The sequence below is a fragment of the Lottia gigantea genome (genome assembly GCF_000327385.1).
Source record: "Lottia gigantea unplaced genomic scaffold LOTGIsca_77, whole genome shotgun sequence".
In the NCBI taxonomy this organism is placed as follows: Eukaryota; Metazoa; Mollusca; class Gastropoda; family Lottiidae; genus Lottia; species Lottia gigantea.
This window is the reverse complement of record NW_008710566.1, coordinates 1,164,908-1,184,195: the sequence shown is the minus strand read 5'-3', so window position 1 is coordinate 1,184,195 and position 19,288 is coordinate 1,164,908. Positions and strand designations below refer to the sequence as shown.

The window sequence follows — 19,288 nt, the reverse complement described above, 5'->3', positions numbered from 1 at the left end:
ATGCTATATAAATTGGTTTTCCCTTTCAACAACTATTTAAAGATGGGTTCCCTCATTTTCATTAATGAAAATCAAAATGCTAATACTTATATGAATAGAAAGTAGAGGTGTTTTAATGACTTGGAAAAATACCGGTTTGTCTCACATGTCCATAATCAATTCATAATTAGCTAAATTAGAAGAGAATTACCAGCAAAAAGCCAATGAGTGACCGATCAAAAAAGGTCAAAAAGTCTTTTTTTGTTTATCCAGACTGTACAAACATGAACATTTATGATTGGTTAAAACTTTAATTATATGCAATAAGAAAATAATGATATGATTAAGAATACATGATAATTCATTAGAAACACCAATTAATCAAATAGTTTGCTTAATTTGACACTAAAAAATAAGGTAACCCATCTTTAAAGATATACAACCAAAGTTTGGATTATATTTGAATAAATACGAAAAAAAGAATTTCAAATGATAATGAAAAAAATATTTGTCTCACAGGAACACAAAAGTCTTATTCTTATCAAACTGTTCCTTTTTTGCAAAACAAGATGTTTTGTTTCATATTTCTTCTGCGGGTTACTCCACTCATCATCTATGATCTGATCAAATTCTTCATTAAATCATGATCAATTCTCAATTTATGCTAACCAATCAAAACCATTGACAGAGGATACAGGTCATTGTAAAATAACAGATATCCCTGAATTCCTCACAAGCTTGAATTGAACTAAGCAATTGATTGGTTGAATATTTTAGTGACCTAGAACACATGTTGCATAAGTATTTGTCAGATCATAGATGGCAAGTGGATTATAACACAGAAAAGACATGAGAAGAAATATCTACATCTGAATTATAACCAAATAGTAGTATTCCCATTTTATTCAAGGCAATTGTAGGATATATACATTAATCAAATCACCAATATACAGGTTTCATTTTAAAATATATTCATCTGTGACTTTCGCATCATCAAAATTCCATGGCCTGCTTATTACATGCTCCTTAGCTGCAGATAGCATTGGACAAAATACGTGGAATTTAATTCGATATTTTGACAATTTTGAAGATATTCATTGGTATCTTTTTGAAACAATCTTTTCCATTTGTCAAAATATCGTGGGTGACCGCTTGAAACCTCGTATAACGATATATGACGCAGAATAACTTTTCGAGAAAAACGCAAAAAACTATTTGTACGCGTATTTTGTTAAAATCTTTTTTATTATTTTTTTTACCGCTATACGTGGTTTTCATTCTTTGAAAATATAAACCTTGTATAACAATTTGAGTTCTCCGGCCTATTGAACCAAAAACTCGTATAATAATACAGTATACAAGGTTTTTCATTTTCATCCGCAGAAAAAGAAACATTGAACCTCGTATAATAATATATTTTACAAGGTTTTAAATCTGACTGTTTATATACGTGTTATTTAATTAGTGCTTTTTGAGTTATTTACAATCAAGCTAAGAATACGAGGTTTTGATCACAAGATCCACGCTTTTACAAGCTTTCAAACGGTACCAAAAAGTCAAAATGACCAAATATGGCGTATACGAGGTTTCAAGCGGTCACCCACAATATCTTCATGGTATCGTAACAATGAATCCATTTCCATGTGACATGTATTGAGCAGATCATGGAATTATAAGTAATAAAACTCAATGGTTTGTATTGAGATTAAAACGACCAGTCTACACAGATTTCGTGTTATTGTGTAGAGGTGTGATACTAATACATCATTATCCACTATTACCAGTCAGTTGCTATCGAGGTGGTGGGGGTGGGGGTGGTGCTCGTCTCTGTTGTGTGGCTGAAAAATTAACAAAAACATATTTAAATAAACCAAAAGAGACAGGTTTGGCATTTTGGGGGGTTGATTTTGGTCTCAAATATATGTAAATACATGGATCCCAGTGTGGAACGAAAAAAAGAAAAAATGAAAAATATCAGCTGAAGGTAAAGATGGCTTACAGACTCTCATGTGAGGTATAGAGGGAGATTTCACCATTTTAAGATGCTTTGGAAGTCATTTCCCATACAGGAGTCTTTTCTTTCTTAAAACTTAAAGGTTTTATTTGAAATAAAAAAAATACCAGAAAATTAGAGGAATTCCTCTAAAAACAGGAAGTCTTGGATACTTGCAAATAGTCGTCAGAAGTACTAGAAATGTTCAAAAATCACTCTATTACTTCAAAAAAGCCTCAAATGAGGAATTTCACTGTCAAACCTGTACCTTAATGCTCAGGTCATTCCTGAAGAGGCAGACTCTAAAAGCAAGTTTTTTTCAACGACTGCTAGCAACAGCAATAAACCTGCTGTTTTTTAGTGCCAAAACGGAAAGCAGACGTGTAAACAAACACCTATTTCATTACCTCCCTTAGATATGACTACACGCACAACAAATATGTACAAAAAATGTCGGAAAATTTGCCACAAGCACCAGCTTATCATTATGCTAAATTTGACGCTTCACTTCATTAACTTTGACGTTTCACTATTGAACCCTTAAAAATATCGATTGACTTCAAAGATTAATATCTTTCGATTTTACAGAATAAACCAGCTGATTTGTAGCGGCAAAACGGAAAGTAGACGTGTAAACAAAAGAAAGAGACACCTATCTCATTACCTCCCTTAGATATGACTACACACACTACAAACATGTAAATATAACATAAAAGTCGAAAACTTTCGACGCTTAGCAATATAACATCAAAACCCATTGTTGAAAATTTTCGATGTCGACGCGAAAGGGTTTAAAGAATCTGATAAATAGTTGAGCACCCCCAGGAGTTTCAGGCAAATGGTAAAGATTGCTTGCCAGGCAAGGTAACATACGCCCACTGGCAGCTGTCAGAAATGATAAAACAGTCTTCAGTGACTAAAGTATGAATTTTCTCATATTGAAGAAATTCTATTAGTTTGAATTCAATGATATATATATTTACTACCTGTTATTTATGCTGAGAAATTCCACCAAATTTTTAAAAATCAATATCAATAACCCAAATACATCACATTATCAATATAAATGATCACACCAAATTTCATTAAAATCATCTGAAAACTGTAGTCTTTATTGCGTTCACGAACAAATTTTGATGCATTTTTTCTAAGTCAAGGGCAATAACTCAAAAACCTTTCATGGAAAGATCATCAAGTTTGAACTTGACCAAGATCTCATCAATATAAATGATCACACCAAATTTCATTAAAATCAGTTGAAAACTGTAGTCTCTATTGTGTTTACGAGAAATTTTGACGGACCGACGGACAGGGGTGACAGCAATATACGTCCACATTTCCATATTTCGTATCAAATCATTGCATCTACTTACAAGCACGTCTCGGACTGTGGCTAGGATAGGTTTTGACACCAATATTCAGTCTCTCTGGATGGGGAAACTCGTGGACACTATGAAACTTGAATCTGTCATCAAAATCTGAAAAGAAAAACAATAAATGCAATATAAAACTGACTTGGTTATGTAAAAAAAAAAATAATAATACCTTCAAAATTTTCAACCCGGTTTCCCCCTGTCAGTGATGCAGGTGAGAGGGTTGACATGGAAAATTTTCCTTATTGCACCCTGCATGGCGTTGCCCATCCTCATTAGCCCACATTTTTCAGTGTCTTCCCCATTTGATCAAAAAAAAAATATATATGCACTAAATACATTTATAGTCTTTGGAGATCAATTATCTGTTAACGATGTTAGTAGTATAAAGTCCCTGTATCAAGAATACGCGTTTTGTCATGGTCGTATCATCCCGTATTAAACGTAGCCCACTACACTTCGCTTTGGGGGTGTGGAAATGAGATTGGTGGCATTTAAATCTGACCAATCAGATCAGTAGAACAGAAATGAGGTCATGTAAACAAAACACAACATTTCTTTGCCGCCGCTGGTTTGAAGAGATAAGAACACATTCTTTCCAAGTTAATATTCCAAAGTAAGGTTTGATTTTCTCTCGGCTTTTATTCTTTAACGGAAATCTTACTCAATTCTGTACCGTACACATTCATCAAAATATGTAATGGCAAGCTGCTTTGGTTTTGTTTACGTTCGCAAACAAAGCATAATAACGATTGATTTGTTTTGATTGGCTGAAATTTGCTACCAATACAGTAGGGCCAATTTTGATTGGACAATATTTATCTATGAATATAAAGTCATGTACTTACTGTTTGAATTATTCGAAGTTATACTGGTAGAATGTTTGTTTAAAACTGGAGCATGTTGAGAACTAAAACTATGTGAATGTCCACTATGAGGAGGAGGGGGTGGGGGAGGGTCTTGTCGCCTTGCAAGTTGTGGCCTTACACCACCAGATCTGCCTACAGTTCCTCCTCCTTGAGCAGATGTTGTTCTAACGGGGGGTGGAGGGGCACTAGGTCTTCCAGGGGGTATGGATGGTGTTTGTCTTGGGGGTGGTGGTGGTGCACTTCGTGGTGGACCAGGAGGTGCACTACTTTCAGCTAAATTATGAGGAGTTGGCGGTAACGGCCTACCAACCATGCTTGTGGGTCTACTCGAACTATGTGAGGGTGCTGGTCTACTTGGAGGAGGAGGGGGCTGAACTTTTGCTTTGTTCCATTGTGCTGTATTGCTACTGACAGTCGAATTCTTATGCTCTAAATTTCTTTCATTTTCAAAGTTCTCTCGTTTCTTGTTGATGTTCGACACTGGTCTTGATGGTTTGCTGGATTGTGATGGAGGAGGTGGCGGCGGAGCTGCTGTTGTACCATTAACTAGTTTACCATTACTATGACCTCCTGGTGGTTTAAATGGTACTGATGGTCCGCCCACTGAAAAAAAGCAAAGCAATGACATTGGTAATATGGCTTATTTGTAAACTCACGAAACAAGGATTAATCCCTTTAATATTCAACAAAAACAAAAAACCTATATTGTGTTGAACACTGGGAGACAGGCTTTAGTCACATAACAATTTTTCTTAAAGATGGGTTTCCGTATTTTTTAGTATCAAATCAAGCCAACTATTTGATTAATTGGTGTTTCTAATGAATTATCATGTATTCTTAATCATATCATTATGTTCTTATTGTATATAATTAAGAGTTTTAACCAATCATAAATGTCCATGTATGTACAGTCTGGATAAACAAAAAAAAAAGACTTTTTGACATTTCTTGATCAGTCACTCATTGGAATTCTGGTGGTAATTCTCTTCTAATTTAGCTAATTATAAATTAATTATGGACATGTGAGACAAACTGGTATTTTTTCTAGTCATAAGAACACCTCTACTTTCTATTCATATAAGTATCAGCATTTTCTTTTATAAATGAAAATAAGGGAACCCATCTTTAAATGAATAAGGAAGTGTGGTAAAGTTGATTAAAGTTCAAACTTAACTATTTTCTATCATTTCCTTTCTGTTCAATTACTTTGAATTATAATAGACAGAACATTTCACTTTAACCCTTTGAACAAGTTTGAATGAAGTAAAACTTCATATACCGTATATTTCCAAATAAAATGCGCAGTTTTTTACCCTAAAATGGGCCCCTTACAGAAGGGATGCGCTCTATACACAATGAAATAAATTTTGAAAATACCACGAATAAATGTTGAGGATCCGCCATTTTGTCTTCCTTCATTGCCATGTAGTTATGTTTTTAAGATCGTTTCGGGATCCCAGAAGATATAGACATAGTGGGGACTCTACTCTGGGGTTTACAACAATCCTACAGACAACTGACTGAAAATTGGCATGTTTCAAATCATTTCTATCTGTGTTACCAATACACATAAATATAATACAATTAAATACACACAAAATTATAACCTTTAACACACACAAAATTATAACCTTTAACACACACAAAATTATAACCTTTAACACACACAAAATTATAACCTTTAACACACACTTTCATTCAATAGCAGTACTTGACACAATAATTATTATATTCAAAAGTTTCCTGTTTAAAACTATGGCTTTGTCAAAGATATTTTGGGTGAGATCCAAAACAAAGATAGCTTGCCAGGCAAGGTATCAAACACCCACTACCAGCTGTCAGAAATAATAGTGGTTTAATATGTGAAACCAATCATCTGATTGTTACTAATTTCAAGCTTTACTGAGATCTCATAACAAATTTCATCAAGATCGTATAAAAAATGTAGTCTCTAAGAGGCCTACAAGCCAAATTAGACGCATTGAATTAATTCAAGGGCAATAACTCCAAAACCGTTCACCCAATTGTTAGCAATTTCAACTTGACTGAGATCTTGTCAATATATACATGCATACCAAGTTTCATCGAGATCAGATAAAAACTGCACTCTGTATCATGACTACAAAACAAATTTGTAGGGTTTTTACTTAATCAAGGGCAATAACTCTGAAACAGTTCATCCGATTATTATCAATTTCGAATTTGACTGAGATCTCATCAATATATACATGCATACTAAGTTTCATAAAGATCAGATAAAAACTGTTGCCTTTATCGTGCATACAAGCCAAATTTAACACGTGTTTACTAAGTCAAGGGCAATAACTCTGAACTTGACCGAGATCTCATCAATATATACATGCATACCAAGTTTCATCAAGATCAGATAAAAACTGTAGTCTCTATCGTGCATACAACAAATGTGGACGGACCAACGATAGGACGGACAGGGGCGACGGCAATATACGTCCACATTTCCATGTTGGCGTATAAAAACAAGAGCAATCTATATCATTTTGAGGTGGAATAAATACCATTTTGAACCAAGTAAGTTAAGCTTATATTTTGCCTGACAAATCTGGCCGTACTCAGGCCTTTCCTCATTTCACCATCATAAAATTCAAATTTGACATTAACCATTAAAGTGATACTACGTCTTAGAATAAACATAAAATTAAGGAATTTTAAACTTGGCGAATAAGAGCCAGTAGATATACCTGGTGTCATAAATAACATAACAGGATCCTTATATTATAATTCAAAGAGTTCATCAAGACATTTCTGGATATTCTACTTTTAAGCGAGTAGTAGGCTTAACATCTACTCAGAAGCAAAAAGCCTACCTCTCTACTGAATTCTACTAAATTACAAGATGTCTTTGTCGCACTTTGTTTTATTGAGTTCAGTACCGTACCTCAAAACTGAATGGACTACTATTATTTTTGAAAATTTGATTCATCCTTGGATGTGCAAAAATATTTTAACGACATATAGAAGCGAGGAGCTCATATAACAAAACACAAGACAATATTATGGAATATAACACACTTCTTTAATAAGGCACATAACGTTTCAACACAATATACACCTGTCGTCATCAGAAATATATTTAAGTTGTATTTTGTACATACCTCGTTTGGGTGGTCCAGTGTTTCCTTTGTTTGGTAACTTTGGTATACCTCCAGCAAATAATCCCCCTAGACCTACAGGACCAGCACTGTTACCACTTGGAGTAGATCCTCCCCCTGTCGAACCTCCTCCGATACCTCCACCAGGTGGATCACTCCTTTTATTGTTGTTTCCTGTAAAATTATAATCATAAACTATCTTAAAAGCTTATTAATCAGACTTTTATGTCCTTATGTCCTAATGAAATGAAATGGAGTTTTACACCCTACTTTTCTGCACCTAATTGGACTGATCTGGGAAATTCTTCCAAGATTGCATCATCAACCTATACTTTTTTCGATTTCCAAGAGCCAGTAGCAGATTTTTTTGGTCCCATTTGAATGGCTTCCTTCAATTATTGACAAGGGGAAACAGGGTTTAAAGATAGCTTGCCAGACAAGAAATCAGAAATGATAAAACAGTCTTTAGTGACTAAAGTATGATTTGTCTCATGTTAAAGAAATTTTAATAGTTTTAATTCAATGATATATATATATTTACTACCAGTTATTTATGCTGAGAAATTCCACCAAGTTTTTAAATTAGCTAATAGAGTGAAACTTCAAGTCGGACACGATATTTCGGTGAAAAATTATCCGATCATCATGAAAATCAATAGGGATCATCTTCATAATGACACTGACATACAAAATAAAAATCAAAAGAATCTGTAAAGAATTGTAGCCTGTAGAGTGAGCACGAACCAAATGTGAATGGACGGACGGACAGGGTGATTACAATATACGCCCATCTTATGTGAGGGCGTATAAAAATCGAAAGTATATCTCATCTCTCAACCTATGCCAGGATTAATCCCTCAGATAAGCGAGCAAACTACTTACCAACAGAAGGTGCACTTCTATCATTGGTTACAGTTTTCTTTAATTTGGCTCCACTGTGTATAGAAGTTAATAAGGCTTTTCTGTCTGTAGCTCCACCTGCATTAGTTTTAGTTTTAGGCACTTTAGGCAACCCAGTAGGGGCGGGTGGTGGTGCGGGCGGCGGTGGTGGTGGCATACCGCCCTTTTACTGGAATAATAAAGACACACATATTTAAATGTTATATATATAGACACGGCTTTCCACATGTTTCTCCCTGTCGTCCTCAGGCACATAATGTCTATATAATTTGCCCACCACCTCTTATCATTATGTTGGGGAAACATGTTGAAACGTTGCATAAAACTTTAACCAGTGAATGTTCAGTGTACTCTGTGATATCCGACATCTGAGTATTCTGACATTCTGCGTAATCCAACATCGTTTCCTGGTTTCCTTATTTTTTAGTGTCAAATTAAGCAAACTAATTGATTTATTGGTGTTTCTAATGAATTATCATGTATTCTTAATCATATTATTATGATCTTATTGCATATAATTAAGAGTTTTAACCTATCATAAATGTACATGTATGTCTGGATAAACAAAAAAAAAGACTTTTTGACCTTTCTTGATCGGTCACTCATTGGAATTCTGGTGGTAATTCTCTTCTAATTTAGCTAATTATGAACATGTTAGACAAACTGGTATTTTTCCAAGTCATTAGAACACCTCTACTTTCTATTCATATAAGTATTAGCATTTTCATTTTCATAAATGAAAATAAGGGAATCCATCTTTAAATGCTGTAGATCTTGGTTTTATACATAATTCAGAATATCATTGACTATATCATAATGTGAATCTTACATTTAAGAGCAAAATGTCAGAGGTAAAAGGCAGCAAATTGTAATAAACTGAAGAATATTAGTAACAAGATTCTTTAAAGAAAACAGCTGATAAAACAGATAATTATGAGATCTGTCCATCAGCTGTGAGGAATCATAGCAACAACTGTCAAAGTCTAAAATCATTATGGAGCTGTTTCTTCTGCAATTACTTCTGTGAAAATAGTAAAACATCCTCATTGCTGGATATCAAAAAGATAGTGGACCACAGCCATATACGCCCACCACGGCATGTGGATGGTAAATATTCAAAATCAAAATCAAAAGAATCTGTAAAGAATTGTAGCCTGTAGAGTGAGCACGAGTTGCACAATATAGCTAATAGAGTAAAACGTCAAGTCAGACACGATATTTCGGTGAAAAATTATCCGATCATCATGAAAATCAATAGGGATCATCTTCATAATGACATTGACACACAAAATCAAAATCAAAAGAATTGTAGCCTGTAGAGTGAGCACGAGTTGCACAATATAGCTAATAGAGTAAAACGTCAAGTCAGACACGATACTTCGGTGAAAAATTATCCGATCATCATGAAAATCAATAGGGATCATCTTCATAATGACATTGACACACAAAATAAAAATCAAAAGAATTGTAGCCTGTAGCGTGAGCACGAGTTGCACAATATAGCTAATAGAGTAAAACATCAAGTCAGACACGATATTTCGGTGAAAAATTATCCGATCATCATGAAAATCAATAGGGATCATCTTCATAATGACATTGACATACAAAATAAAAATCAAAAGAATCTGTAAAGAATTGTAACCTGTAGAGTGAGCACGATCCAAATATGAAAGGACGGACCGACCGACAGGGTGATTACAATATACGCCCATCGTATGTGTGGGCGTATAAAAATTAATAAATATTCATAAAGATATAAGAAGAAAGAATTTAACCTGACATAAGCTTATACTACCATACTTTAATTCTGTCCTTTTCGTTAGATTAAGTTAATTTAGATGAAAATTTCAAAATATTTCTATCATATGTTGCCTACACCTGCACAGTAATAACATGTAAGAGTAGAGTCAACATCTAACTCTAGTCTGTTGAAATACTCAGAAATATAAACAGATGTTTCAAGTCTAACAACTGTAACAACAGAATCACTAGAAACTAGTCAGAAATCCTTCTCAGAGATGAGATGCAGAGTCAGAAGTGGCAAAGGGAACAGCAGAAAATAAAAGCAAAGTAATTCCACAAGTTTTGTGCTCTGTTGGAGGAAATAATTTTAAGTTAAGAAGGAAAGAAACAACTATAAGCTTTCTATGAAGGGATAACAAATTGATTGAATTAAAGATGGCTTTCCTTATTTTTTAGTGTCAAATAAAGCAAACTTTTTTATTAATTGGTGTTTCAAATGAATTATCATGTATTCTTAATGAAATCATTATGCATATAATTAAGCATTTTAACCAATCATAAATGTCCATGTATGTACAGTCTGGATAAATAAAAAAAAGACTTTTTGACCTTTCTTGATCGGTCACTCATTGGAATTCTGCTGGTAATTCTCTTCTAATTTAGCTAATTATGAATTATTTATGGTCATGTGAGAAAAACTGGTATTTTTCCCAGTCATTAGAACGCCTCTACTTTCTATTCATATAAGTATTAGCATTTTCATTTTCATGAATTAAAATAAGGGAACCCATCTTTAAGGATCCTTTCTAACAGCTGGTCCTTGGCCAAACTTCTTGGCTTGGATATTTCCAGGATTATTGACTGGAATTATGAGTGAAGATGACTTATTCAGGGTCATCAGACTTCAGAACTTTGAACCTCACAAAAGTATAGAAAAGATCTAGCTCTATCAGTTGGTACCAGTAAAGTAAATATTTAGATGACTGTATCACTTCAATGATATATGAAAAGAAAGAAGTCAGCTGGATTCTAATATTTGTAAGAGGATACAGTTAATTACACACTTTCAAATCAAACCATAACTATATATATATTTTCATGTGGCCACATGTCAAATGATAACTGCACAGCCATCCTAGAGGTATGAGATTTAGTTTTATATATTCAATACATTTTCTGCACCATGTGGGCTGATGAAGACGGGCAACGCCATGCAGGGTGCGATGAGGGAAATTTTACCAGGACAGCGGCATTAGCCTGCTCTCTTTCGATTTCCAACTGTCGGGGGATCTTTAACGTGCACAACCTGTAGCACACGGGGCCTCGGTTTATTGTCCAATCCGAACGACTAGACGCTTTTTCCATGTCAGTCCCTCTTACCTGCATCACTGACAGGGGGGAAAAATCCGTAGGTATTATCTCGACCTATGCCGGGATTGAACCCTGGACCTTCAGCTTATCAGAGCGTTTAACTCAATGACCCACCGCGGGCCCGCGGCTCCTGTTAAAAATCGTAAAACCAGTTTTATTCAAATCTAAAACATTCGTTCGTTTTTTTATTTGCTTTTATTTTTAATAAGCTTATAATAGACACTTCATTTAGGGTTTAAAGACAGACTTCTTGAACATTTGTCAGTTTAATGACACCGCCAGTCAATCAAATTTCTGCCCTCTCCACCGATGGGATTTTATGACGCGAACAAAGAAGCATTATACACTGCATATGCACCCTACGTTCGCATTTTGTACAAAAAAAAATACAGCAATTTATATGCTTATATCAACTGCAGAAAATTTCCCTATGGCTTTATTTTTGTGTAAACAGGAAGTAACAGGAAACATTACATTGATAATAACTGAAAAATATATATTGACTTAAATTGTAGTATTCAATGAAAGTTGCTAGTGAAATCATAATGAGCTTTTTAATATCTTTAACACTAGGAAATATTGGAGAACAGCCTAACTTTTTTGTGTAAATGCCAGCTAATTATTTATGAAAAACCTATGACAGGGAGCTATGATAACTAATGCTCACAAATATATATATAGAATTACTAGTTACAAGAACCCCAGAATTTTTAAAATAAGCTTAAATCCTATCAGCTTATTTGGAGCTTAATTAAGATCTGGTCCTATTTTTTTTTTCTTCCAAACAAGGATCCAAAAATGCACTTTCTCAAGGGAGATTTCTTGAAACTTTGAAACTGGTAAAGGATTGATTCACAACAAAAGTTCATCAGGTCATGCTAGTTTATTTTGAGTCATAACGGACAGTGAGAAAGTCAGTGGCATTAACATCCTGGAAGTGACAACAGTAGCCTATTACATTTCAGTTGAACTAAACTTTCATGTTGGGATGCCAAAAGAACGAAATTGGGTTTGATCAGATGTCACCTTATTTCAAATGAAAAAATCATCATTCCATATTTTTAAACGGTTATGAAACCATTCAGACGAAAATGGCATGCAAATGATTATTTTATCTTCAATAAGGTCAAGATCTATTTGTAAAGTGACAGAAAAAAAAAACTTCAATAACAAAGCTCACTCAATGCTCAATTTCAATGTAAATAACTTTAAAGTAGGCAAATGGGTTATATACTTTAAGCAGGAACGCTAGTACAGATCTATCTAGAACATAGCGAATATATTCTATTGTAATAAAAAAATCTTTAAATGACCAATTTTTTTACAATTTACACAAAAAATTTTCAGATATTTTTTACTTTACCTCTTTCAGCAAGTCAGTTAACGATGATTTCTTGGATTTCTGTCGTCAAATTCTACTTGACAATACAGTCATTGTATCAATCGACCATTCAGCTAATTAGTTTGAGTGTTTGTATGGAAAATGTTTCTTAATTCCACATTTTAATTGCAAAATCTTTTGAGATTTCAGTCAAAACAATTCAATATGGCGTTTAACTTCCTGCTCGCATGCGCATTAGACATATTATATCACAAGCTATCAAAATTGATGTATCGTCATATAAAGATCGTCAAAAAGAATCTTTAGAAGATTTAGATTTTGAAACGAAAATCAAAAAACGAAGCAATGAGTTTCATTAAAGTATCGTGTGCCCTTTCTATACATTATATATATCAAGTCGTTTCTTCATAATTATTATTTCATTTTGTATTTTAGAACAAAAAAACAAAGAATTAAGTTTTGATATTTAATTTTTTTTTATCATATTTGAAGTCAAGAAATTGAACGGAGCCACTTGAGTCGCTACTTTCGAGGCTGTTTTTCAGAAGAGTGGGACAGAATTTGTACTCAAACAGAGGCTGTTTTGGAAGTCTTGGCACGATGATTGCCATAATTCTGGTGTTATTTCTAACAGATTCCATTTATATCTATGGTAAGAATTTAGATGATAGCATTGTCAATCAGGAGCAATAATATGAAATATGTTGCAGCTTACAAAACTGTGAATTGAAAAAGTAATGAAATAACAAGTTGAAACTTTTTACACCTTTTGTAAACAAAAAGACGCCATTTTATTCAATATTTGGCTTCATAGTGAGTGTCGAATCATAAAATAACTAGCCTATGAATAGGCTCTCCACTCCCAGCCCAGAGATCTCCCGCGGAACACTATAATGGAATTATAACTTATTATCTTATTGGCCTAGAATTAACCAAAGGCAACTGGCTACTGTTGAAGCTTGGTGAAACAAGCATGTTATAAGATAGTCTATAATAGGCCTAATGTATTTGCAATTGATAGTTTTATGTGGAAACATAATTTGAAGAAAAAACAAACTTCATATAAAATCAGACCTTGTAACTGTTCTTAAAATTTACTTTGTAGGTCTACCAAATCTCTCCAAATTCAACAACGTAAGCCATGTTTATTTTGTCTGTAAATGTTCACCACTAGAGAAATGTGAGGGAAAAGAAAGCTGTGAAACTAATATATCGGTAATATTTTTTATGTGAATTGAAATATGGGTTCAAAATAATGACATAGTTTGAGATTGATGTTCAATTCATAGTACCGGTATGTCAAGCGGGCTATAGTCATAATGGCCCTAGACCAAAATGGTCCCACAATTTGGTCAAAATGGCCCCAAAAATTTTTTTTTCCTGGGTCCATTTTGACTTTTTTTAGGTGGAATTTTGACTTGAAAATTTGGTCGAATTCAAAGAGTAATTTTTTGGGCCATTTCGACTTTTTTTTAGGACCATGTTGACTTTTGGAAGGCCATTTTGACCTGGTCCTGGGACCATCTAAGCTTGCAAGTTTAGAAAAATATGATGCCATGGCTTTTGAGAACTCGACTGTCATCAGCTTGCAAACTCTATGCCAAACTTCCCTCTGAAAATTGAACCAATTCTATGTGATATTTCAGTGTTATTCATCTATAAGTAATACCAACAATGTTATTGTTAAAAGTAAAGGATGTTTTGACAGAGATAGCAGCAGTCAAATGTCCTGTCACAGTAAAAATCATGTTGGTGCTGTATCCTGTTGCCAAGGAAACTGGTGTAATGATTTGTTAACAGCTACCCTAGCTCCATTACCAACCAGTGGAAAAGAAGGTTTGTACAATGATTTCATTTGGCTTTAGAATATACTGGCTGATGACTTCTGGCTCATGTTTAGTGAGATAGCTTACTTGTTTTCTCTTGTCAGTGATGGAGGTCAATGGAACCGATATGGAACAAGGGTCAAGTCGTTATAATGGGACTAAACACTAGTATATGAAGGCTGTGAATATAATAGATCTCTCGTCAAATGAAAAGGGAAAAAGAGTTTGCTTTCCTTTTTTTCATTTCATTTTTATACGCCCACACGTAAGTAATCGGTCCTTCCGTCTGTTCACATTTACCTTGTGCTCACTCTACAGGCTACAATTCTCTATTGATTCTTTTGATTGTTTGTATGTGTGTCAATATCATTATAAAGATGTGCCCCATTGAATTTGGTGAGGATCTGATGATTTTCTTTAGAGATATCGCATTAAACTCTGATATCGCGTTCGTTTTTTTACTTATTTTGCTTTTGCTCACTCTACAGGCTACGATTCTCCAAGGATTCTTTTGATCTTTTGTATGTGTCAATATTATTATGAAGATGTGTACTATTGAATTTGGTGAGGATCCGATGATTTTCTTGAGAGATATCGCATAAAACTCTGGTATCGCGTTCGTTTTTTTACTTATTTTGCTTTTGCTCACTCTACAGGCTACGATTCTCCAAGGATTCTTTTGATCTTTTGTATGTGTCAATATTATTATGAAGATGTGTACTATTGAATTTGGTGAGGATCCGATGATTTTCTTGAGAGATATCGCATAAAACTCTGGTATCGCGTTCGTTTTTTTCTCACTTTTTTGGCTCGTGCTCACTCTACGGGCTACGATATAGCCTATGTTATATATATGCTCAGCAGGATCTATGAAATGTATTGATTATTTAAATTTTAATTTCAGAAAGTACCGAAGATGAAAATGAACTTTTACTTCACCTACCGTTAATACTAGCTGTTATAATACCGATTATCATAGTCAGTATCTTAATACCGATTATAGTCATAGCCTGTCGACATCTACACAAACAAAGAATGGATGAACTGTTTCAACGAGAACGCAGGCTATTAGATGAAGATGATGGGCTCAGAGCAACACAAGTGGGAGAAAGCACATTACAAGAAATATTGGAACAGTCTTGTACTTCTGGTAGTGGCTCAGGTCTTCCATTTCTGGTCCAACAAACTGTAGCTAGACAAGTTCAACTTCATGATTGTATTGGTATGTTCTATTTATAGATTTGTTTATTTTATATTAAGAATATTGGTGACAATTTGACAAGAGCTTTTGTCCAAAATCTGTTAAACGAGCTTGCCCCGTTTAAGTAGAATGGCAGTTGTTGCAGGTGGAGGGAGGCTTGGACCCTCTTTCAGAAACACCTGATGCAACTCTGTGTCTCTGTCTGAGTTCATTGCCCCTTTAAGTACTGTGGCAGTTGTTTCAGGTGGAGGGAGGCATGCACCCTCTTTCAGAAACACCTGATAGAACTCTGTGTCTCTGTCTGAGTTCATAAACTTGGCATCCTTGGCAAATATTTTATATAGGTGTGTAAATTTTACCCCTGACATCCATTCTATCGTGAAATACCACAAAAATATAGTGCGTGTAAGAGTTTTTGAGAATTTTGGCTGGGATCACCAGAGAAAATCATCAAGGATATAATTAATATATTGTTGCAGGTAAAGGAAGATATGGTGAAGTGTGGAGGGGATCCTATCATGATGAACCAGTGGCAGTCAAAATCTTTTCATCTCGAGACGAGGCCAGTTGGTCACGTGAAACACAGATATACAACACTTGTTTATTACGACACGAAAACATATTGGGATACTACGCATCTGATATGACGTCACGGAATTCGTGTACACAACTGTGGTTAATAACCCATTATCATCATCACGGTTCTCTGTACGATTATTTGATATCACATATATTAAGCATCGAAGAAATGTTAACTTTATGTTTGACGGCTGCAGCAGGATTGGTTCATATGCATACGGAAATAGTTGGTAACCATGGGAAACCAGCTATAGCTCATCGAGATATCAAATCTAAAAATATTTTGGTAAAAACCAATGGTACTGCTGTAATTGGAGATCTTGGCCTAGCTGTTACTCACACACAAGAAGATAATGTATTAGATTTTGGACATAATAATAAAGTTGGTACCAAGCGTTACATGGCGCCAGAGTTATTGGAAGAAACATTAAATCCAAATTTCTTTGATTCCTTCAAATGTGTGGATGTCTATGCTTTTGGTTTGGTTTTATGGGAAATCAGTCGAAGAGCTGTTGTTGGAGGTAATGTACTATTTCTGAATTTTCTATGAGATTTAGTAGATAAAAAAATAAATATTTTATAATGATATCTATGATATTTAATTTAAAAAAAAATCCATGCTGGATAAAGCTAAGATTCCATATACGCGCCGTGCGGATCTGTCATGCGTTAAAATTGAAATGGTTGGTTTAAGAGGGTATGATTCCATATATGCGGAAGCGGTATCCGTCAAATGGTCTCCGTCATACGTTTTCGCGCGTAAATCTCCCAAATGTGACGTATTTTGTGGGGATTTCCTGTCGTTTTTATGCACTAAAGCATCCATCTGTCTAGAGGTCCGTGCGTCAAAAGAAAGATAACGCATACGTTTAAAGCACATATGGGATCTTATTTGACGCATGATGGATCCGCAAGGGCCATTTATGTCCGCATGACGCATCCGCATGACGCTTATATGGAATCTTAGCTTAAATCAATACCAAGTGGACCACAAATTGTAATCCTTGTAAAAATAAAATGGTTCATTCTTTCTTTCTTGAGAATATATACTTCCATATCAGGATTTTGTAAAATTGTATGAACAACCAGACACCTAATTTATGTTTTGATAAGTGAGGCAGATAGCTGAAATTTTATATTAATATTCTAGGGTACCTAGTGATCCTAGTTTTATCTATATTATATTATTCTAGGTTTCAGTGAAGATTATCAGATACCATATTGGGATGTTGTACCTAGTGATCCTAGTTTTATCTATATTATATTATTCTAGGTTTCAGTGAAGATTATCAGATACCATATTGGGATGTTGTACCTAGTGATCCTAGTTTTATCTATATTATATTATTCTAGGCTTCAGTGAAGATTATCAGATACCATATTGGGATGTTGTACCTAGTGATCCTAGTTTTATCTATATTATATTATTCTAGGTTTCAGTGAAGATTATCAGATACCATATTGGGATGTTGTACCTAGTGATCCTAGTTTTATCTATATTATATTATTCTAGGTTTCAGTGAAGATTATCAGATACCATATTGGGATGTTGTACCTAGTGATCCTAGTTTTATCTATATTATATTATTCTAGGTTTCAGTGAAGATTATCAGATACCATATTGGGATGTTGTACCTAGTGATCCTAGTTTTATCTATATTATATTATTCTAGGTTTCAGTGAAGATTATCAGACACCATATTGGGATGTTGTACCTAGTGATCCTAGTTTTATCTATATTATATTATTCTAGGTTTCAGTGAAGATTATCAGATACCATATTGGGATGTTGTACCTAGTGATCCTAGTTTTATCTATATTATATTATTCTAGGTTTCAGTGAAGATTATCAGATACCATATTGGGATGTTGTACTTAGTGATCCTAGTTTTATCTATAATATATTATTCTAGGTTTCAGTGAAGGTTATCAGATACCATATTGGGATGTTGTACCTAGTGATCCTAGTTTTATCTATATTATATTATTCTAGGTTTCAGTGAAGATTATCAGATACCATATTGGGATGTTGTGCCTAGTGATCCTAGTTTTGATGACATGAAGAAAGTGATAGTGACTGACTTACAGAGACCTACTATACCTAATAGATGGTCTTCTAATGAAGTACGTAGATTTCAACTCATAAGAGTCCTATATTACAAGTCTATTCTTGCCTTCACAATAATTCAAATTGTGTAGTTTTGATTATCAAGCACTTACACTTCTGTCAATGAAGTATAATTTGGCGAGAAAGTGTTTAGTGTTAAGAAAATGGTGACCGCTGGCCGCATTAAAAGGGTGGTGTTGAATAGAGGTAAATTTGGTTGAAAATTGCACGGGATGTATTTTTGGTGACCGTTCATTAAAGGGTGGTGCTGAATACAGGTGACCGTTAAACCAAGTTAGACTGTAATACATTTTATTAGGAATGGAATTGTGCAGATAAACGAGGATCCACTGTATTTGATTTCTCAATTTACAAGTTCGCTATGAGTTGCCTTTAAGAAAATAAAAATTCTCTTTCTTTTCTTTTGTAGATTTTGATGCAAATGACAAAACTGATGAAAGAATGTTGGGCTCATAATCCGAAAGCTCGTTTACCAATGTTACGTGTGAAAAAGACACTTGGAGCTTTATTAGTAAAAGCGGAAAAACTTGACGACAGTAAATCAGACATTAAACTGTCTCCGTGTAAATATATCATGAAACAAGATAATTGTGAAAAATCCATGAAACTTGATAATTTGTCATTCAACAATAACAATATGAATAATAACATCAATAACAATCTAGAAACTCAGTTGAATTTATTGAATAGAAGTAATAACAGTGAAGAGTGCTGAAGCTAGTATATTTGTGATACGTGCTTTGATTGTGTTATCCTAGGAGATATTTTATGGCAATGGTTAAAGATGGGTTTCCTTATTTTCTAAGTGTCAAATTAAGCAAACTATTTGATTAATTGGTGTTTCTAATGAATTATC

General features: G+C 34.2%; 2 protein-coding genes across 2 annotated transcripts; one reads left to right on the top strand and one right to left on the bottom strand.

Moving 5' to 3' along the window:
* Positions 1 to 1,770: 1,770 nt before the first annotated feature.
* On the bottom strand, positions 1,771 to 8,399 carry LOTGIDRAFT_168654 (hypothetical protein; the record flags this gene model as incomplete). The annotated part of the gene is made up of 5 exons (XM_009066540.1): positions 1,771 to 1,817; positions 3,346 to 3,450; positions 4,194 to 4,817; positions 7,346 to 7,516; positions 8,225 to 8,399. The coding sequence occupies 5 exons, from the start codon at positions 8,397 to 8,399 to the stop codon at positions 1,771 to 1,773; spliced, it is 1,122 nt and encodes a 373-aa protein (XP_009064788.1).
* A 5,942-nt stretch (positions 8,400 to 14,341) lies between these two features.
* On the top strand, positions 14,342 to 18,931 carry LOTGIDRAFT_53518 (hypothetical protein; the record flags this gene model as incomplete). Its single annotated transcript, XM_009066463.1, has 5 exons — positions 14,342 to 14,534; positions 15,441 to 15,746; positions 16,205 to 16,825; positions 18,298 to 18,428; positions 18,842 to 18,931. Coding segments are annotated over 5 exons (1,341 nt in total), but the record flags the coding sequence as incomplete, so codon positions are not given.
* Positions 18,932 to 19,288: the final 357 nt, after the last annotated feature.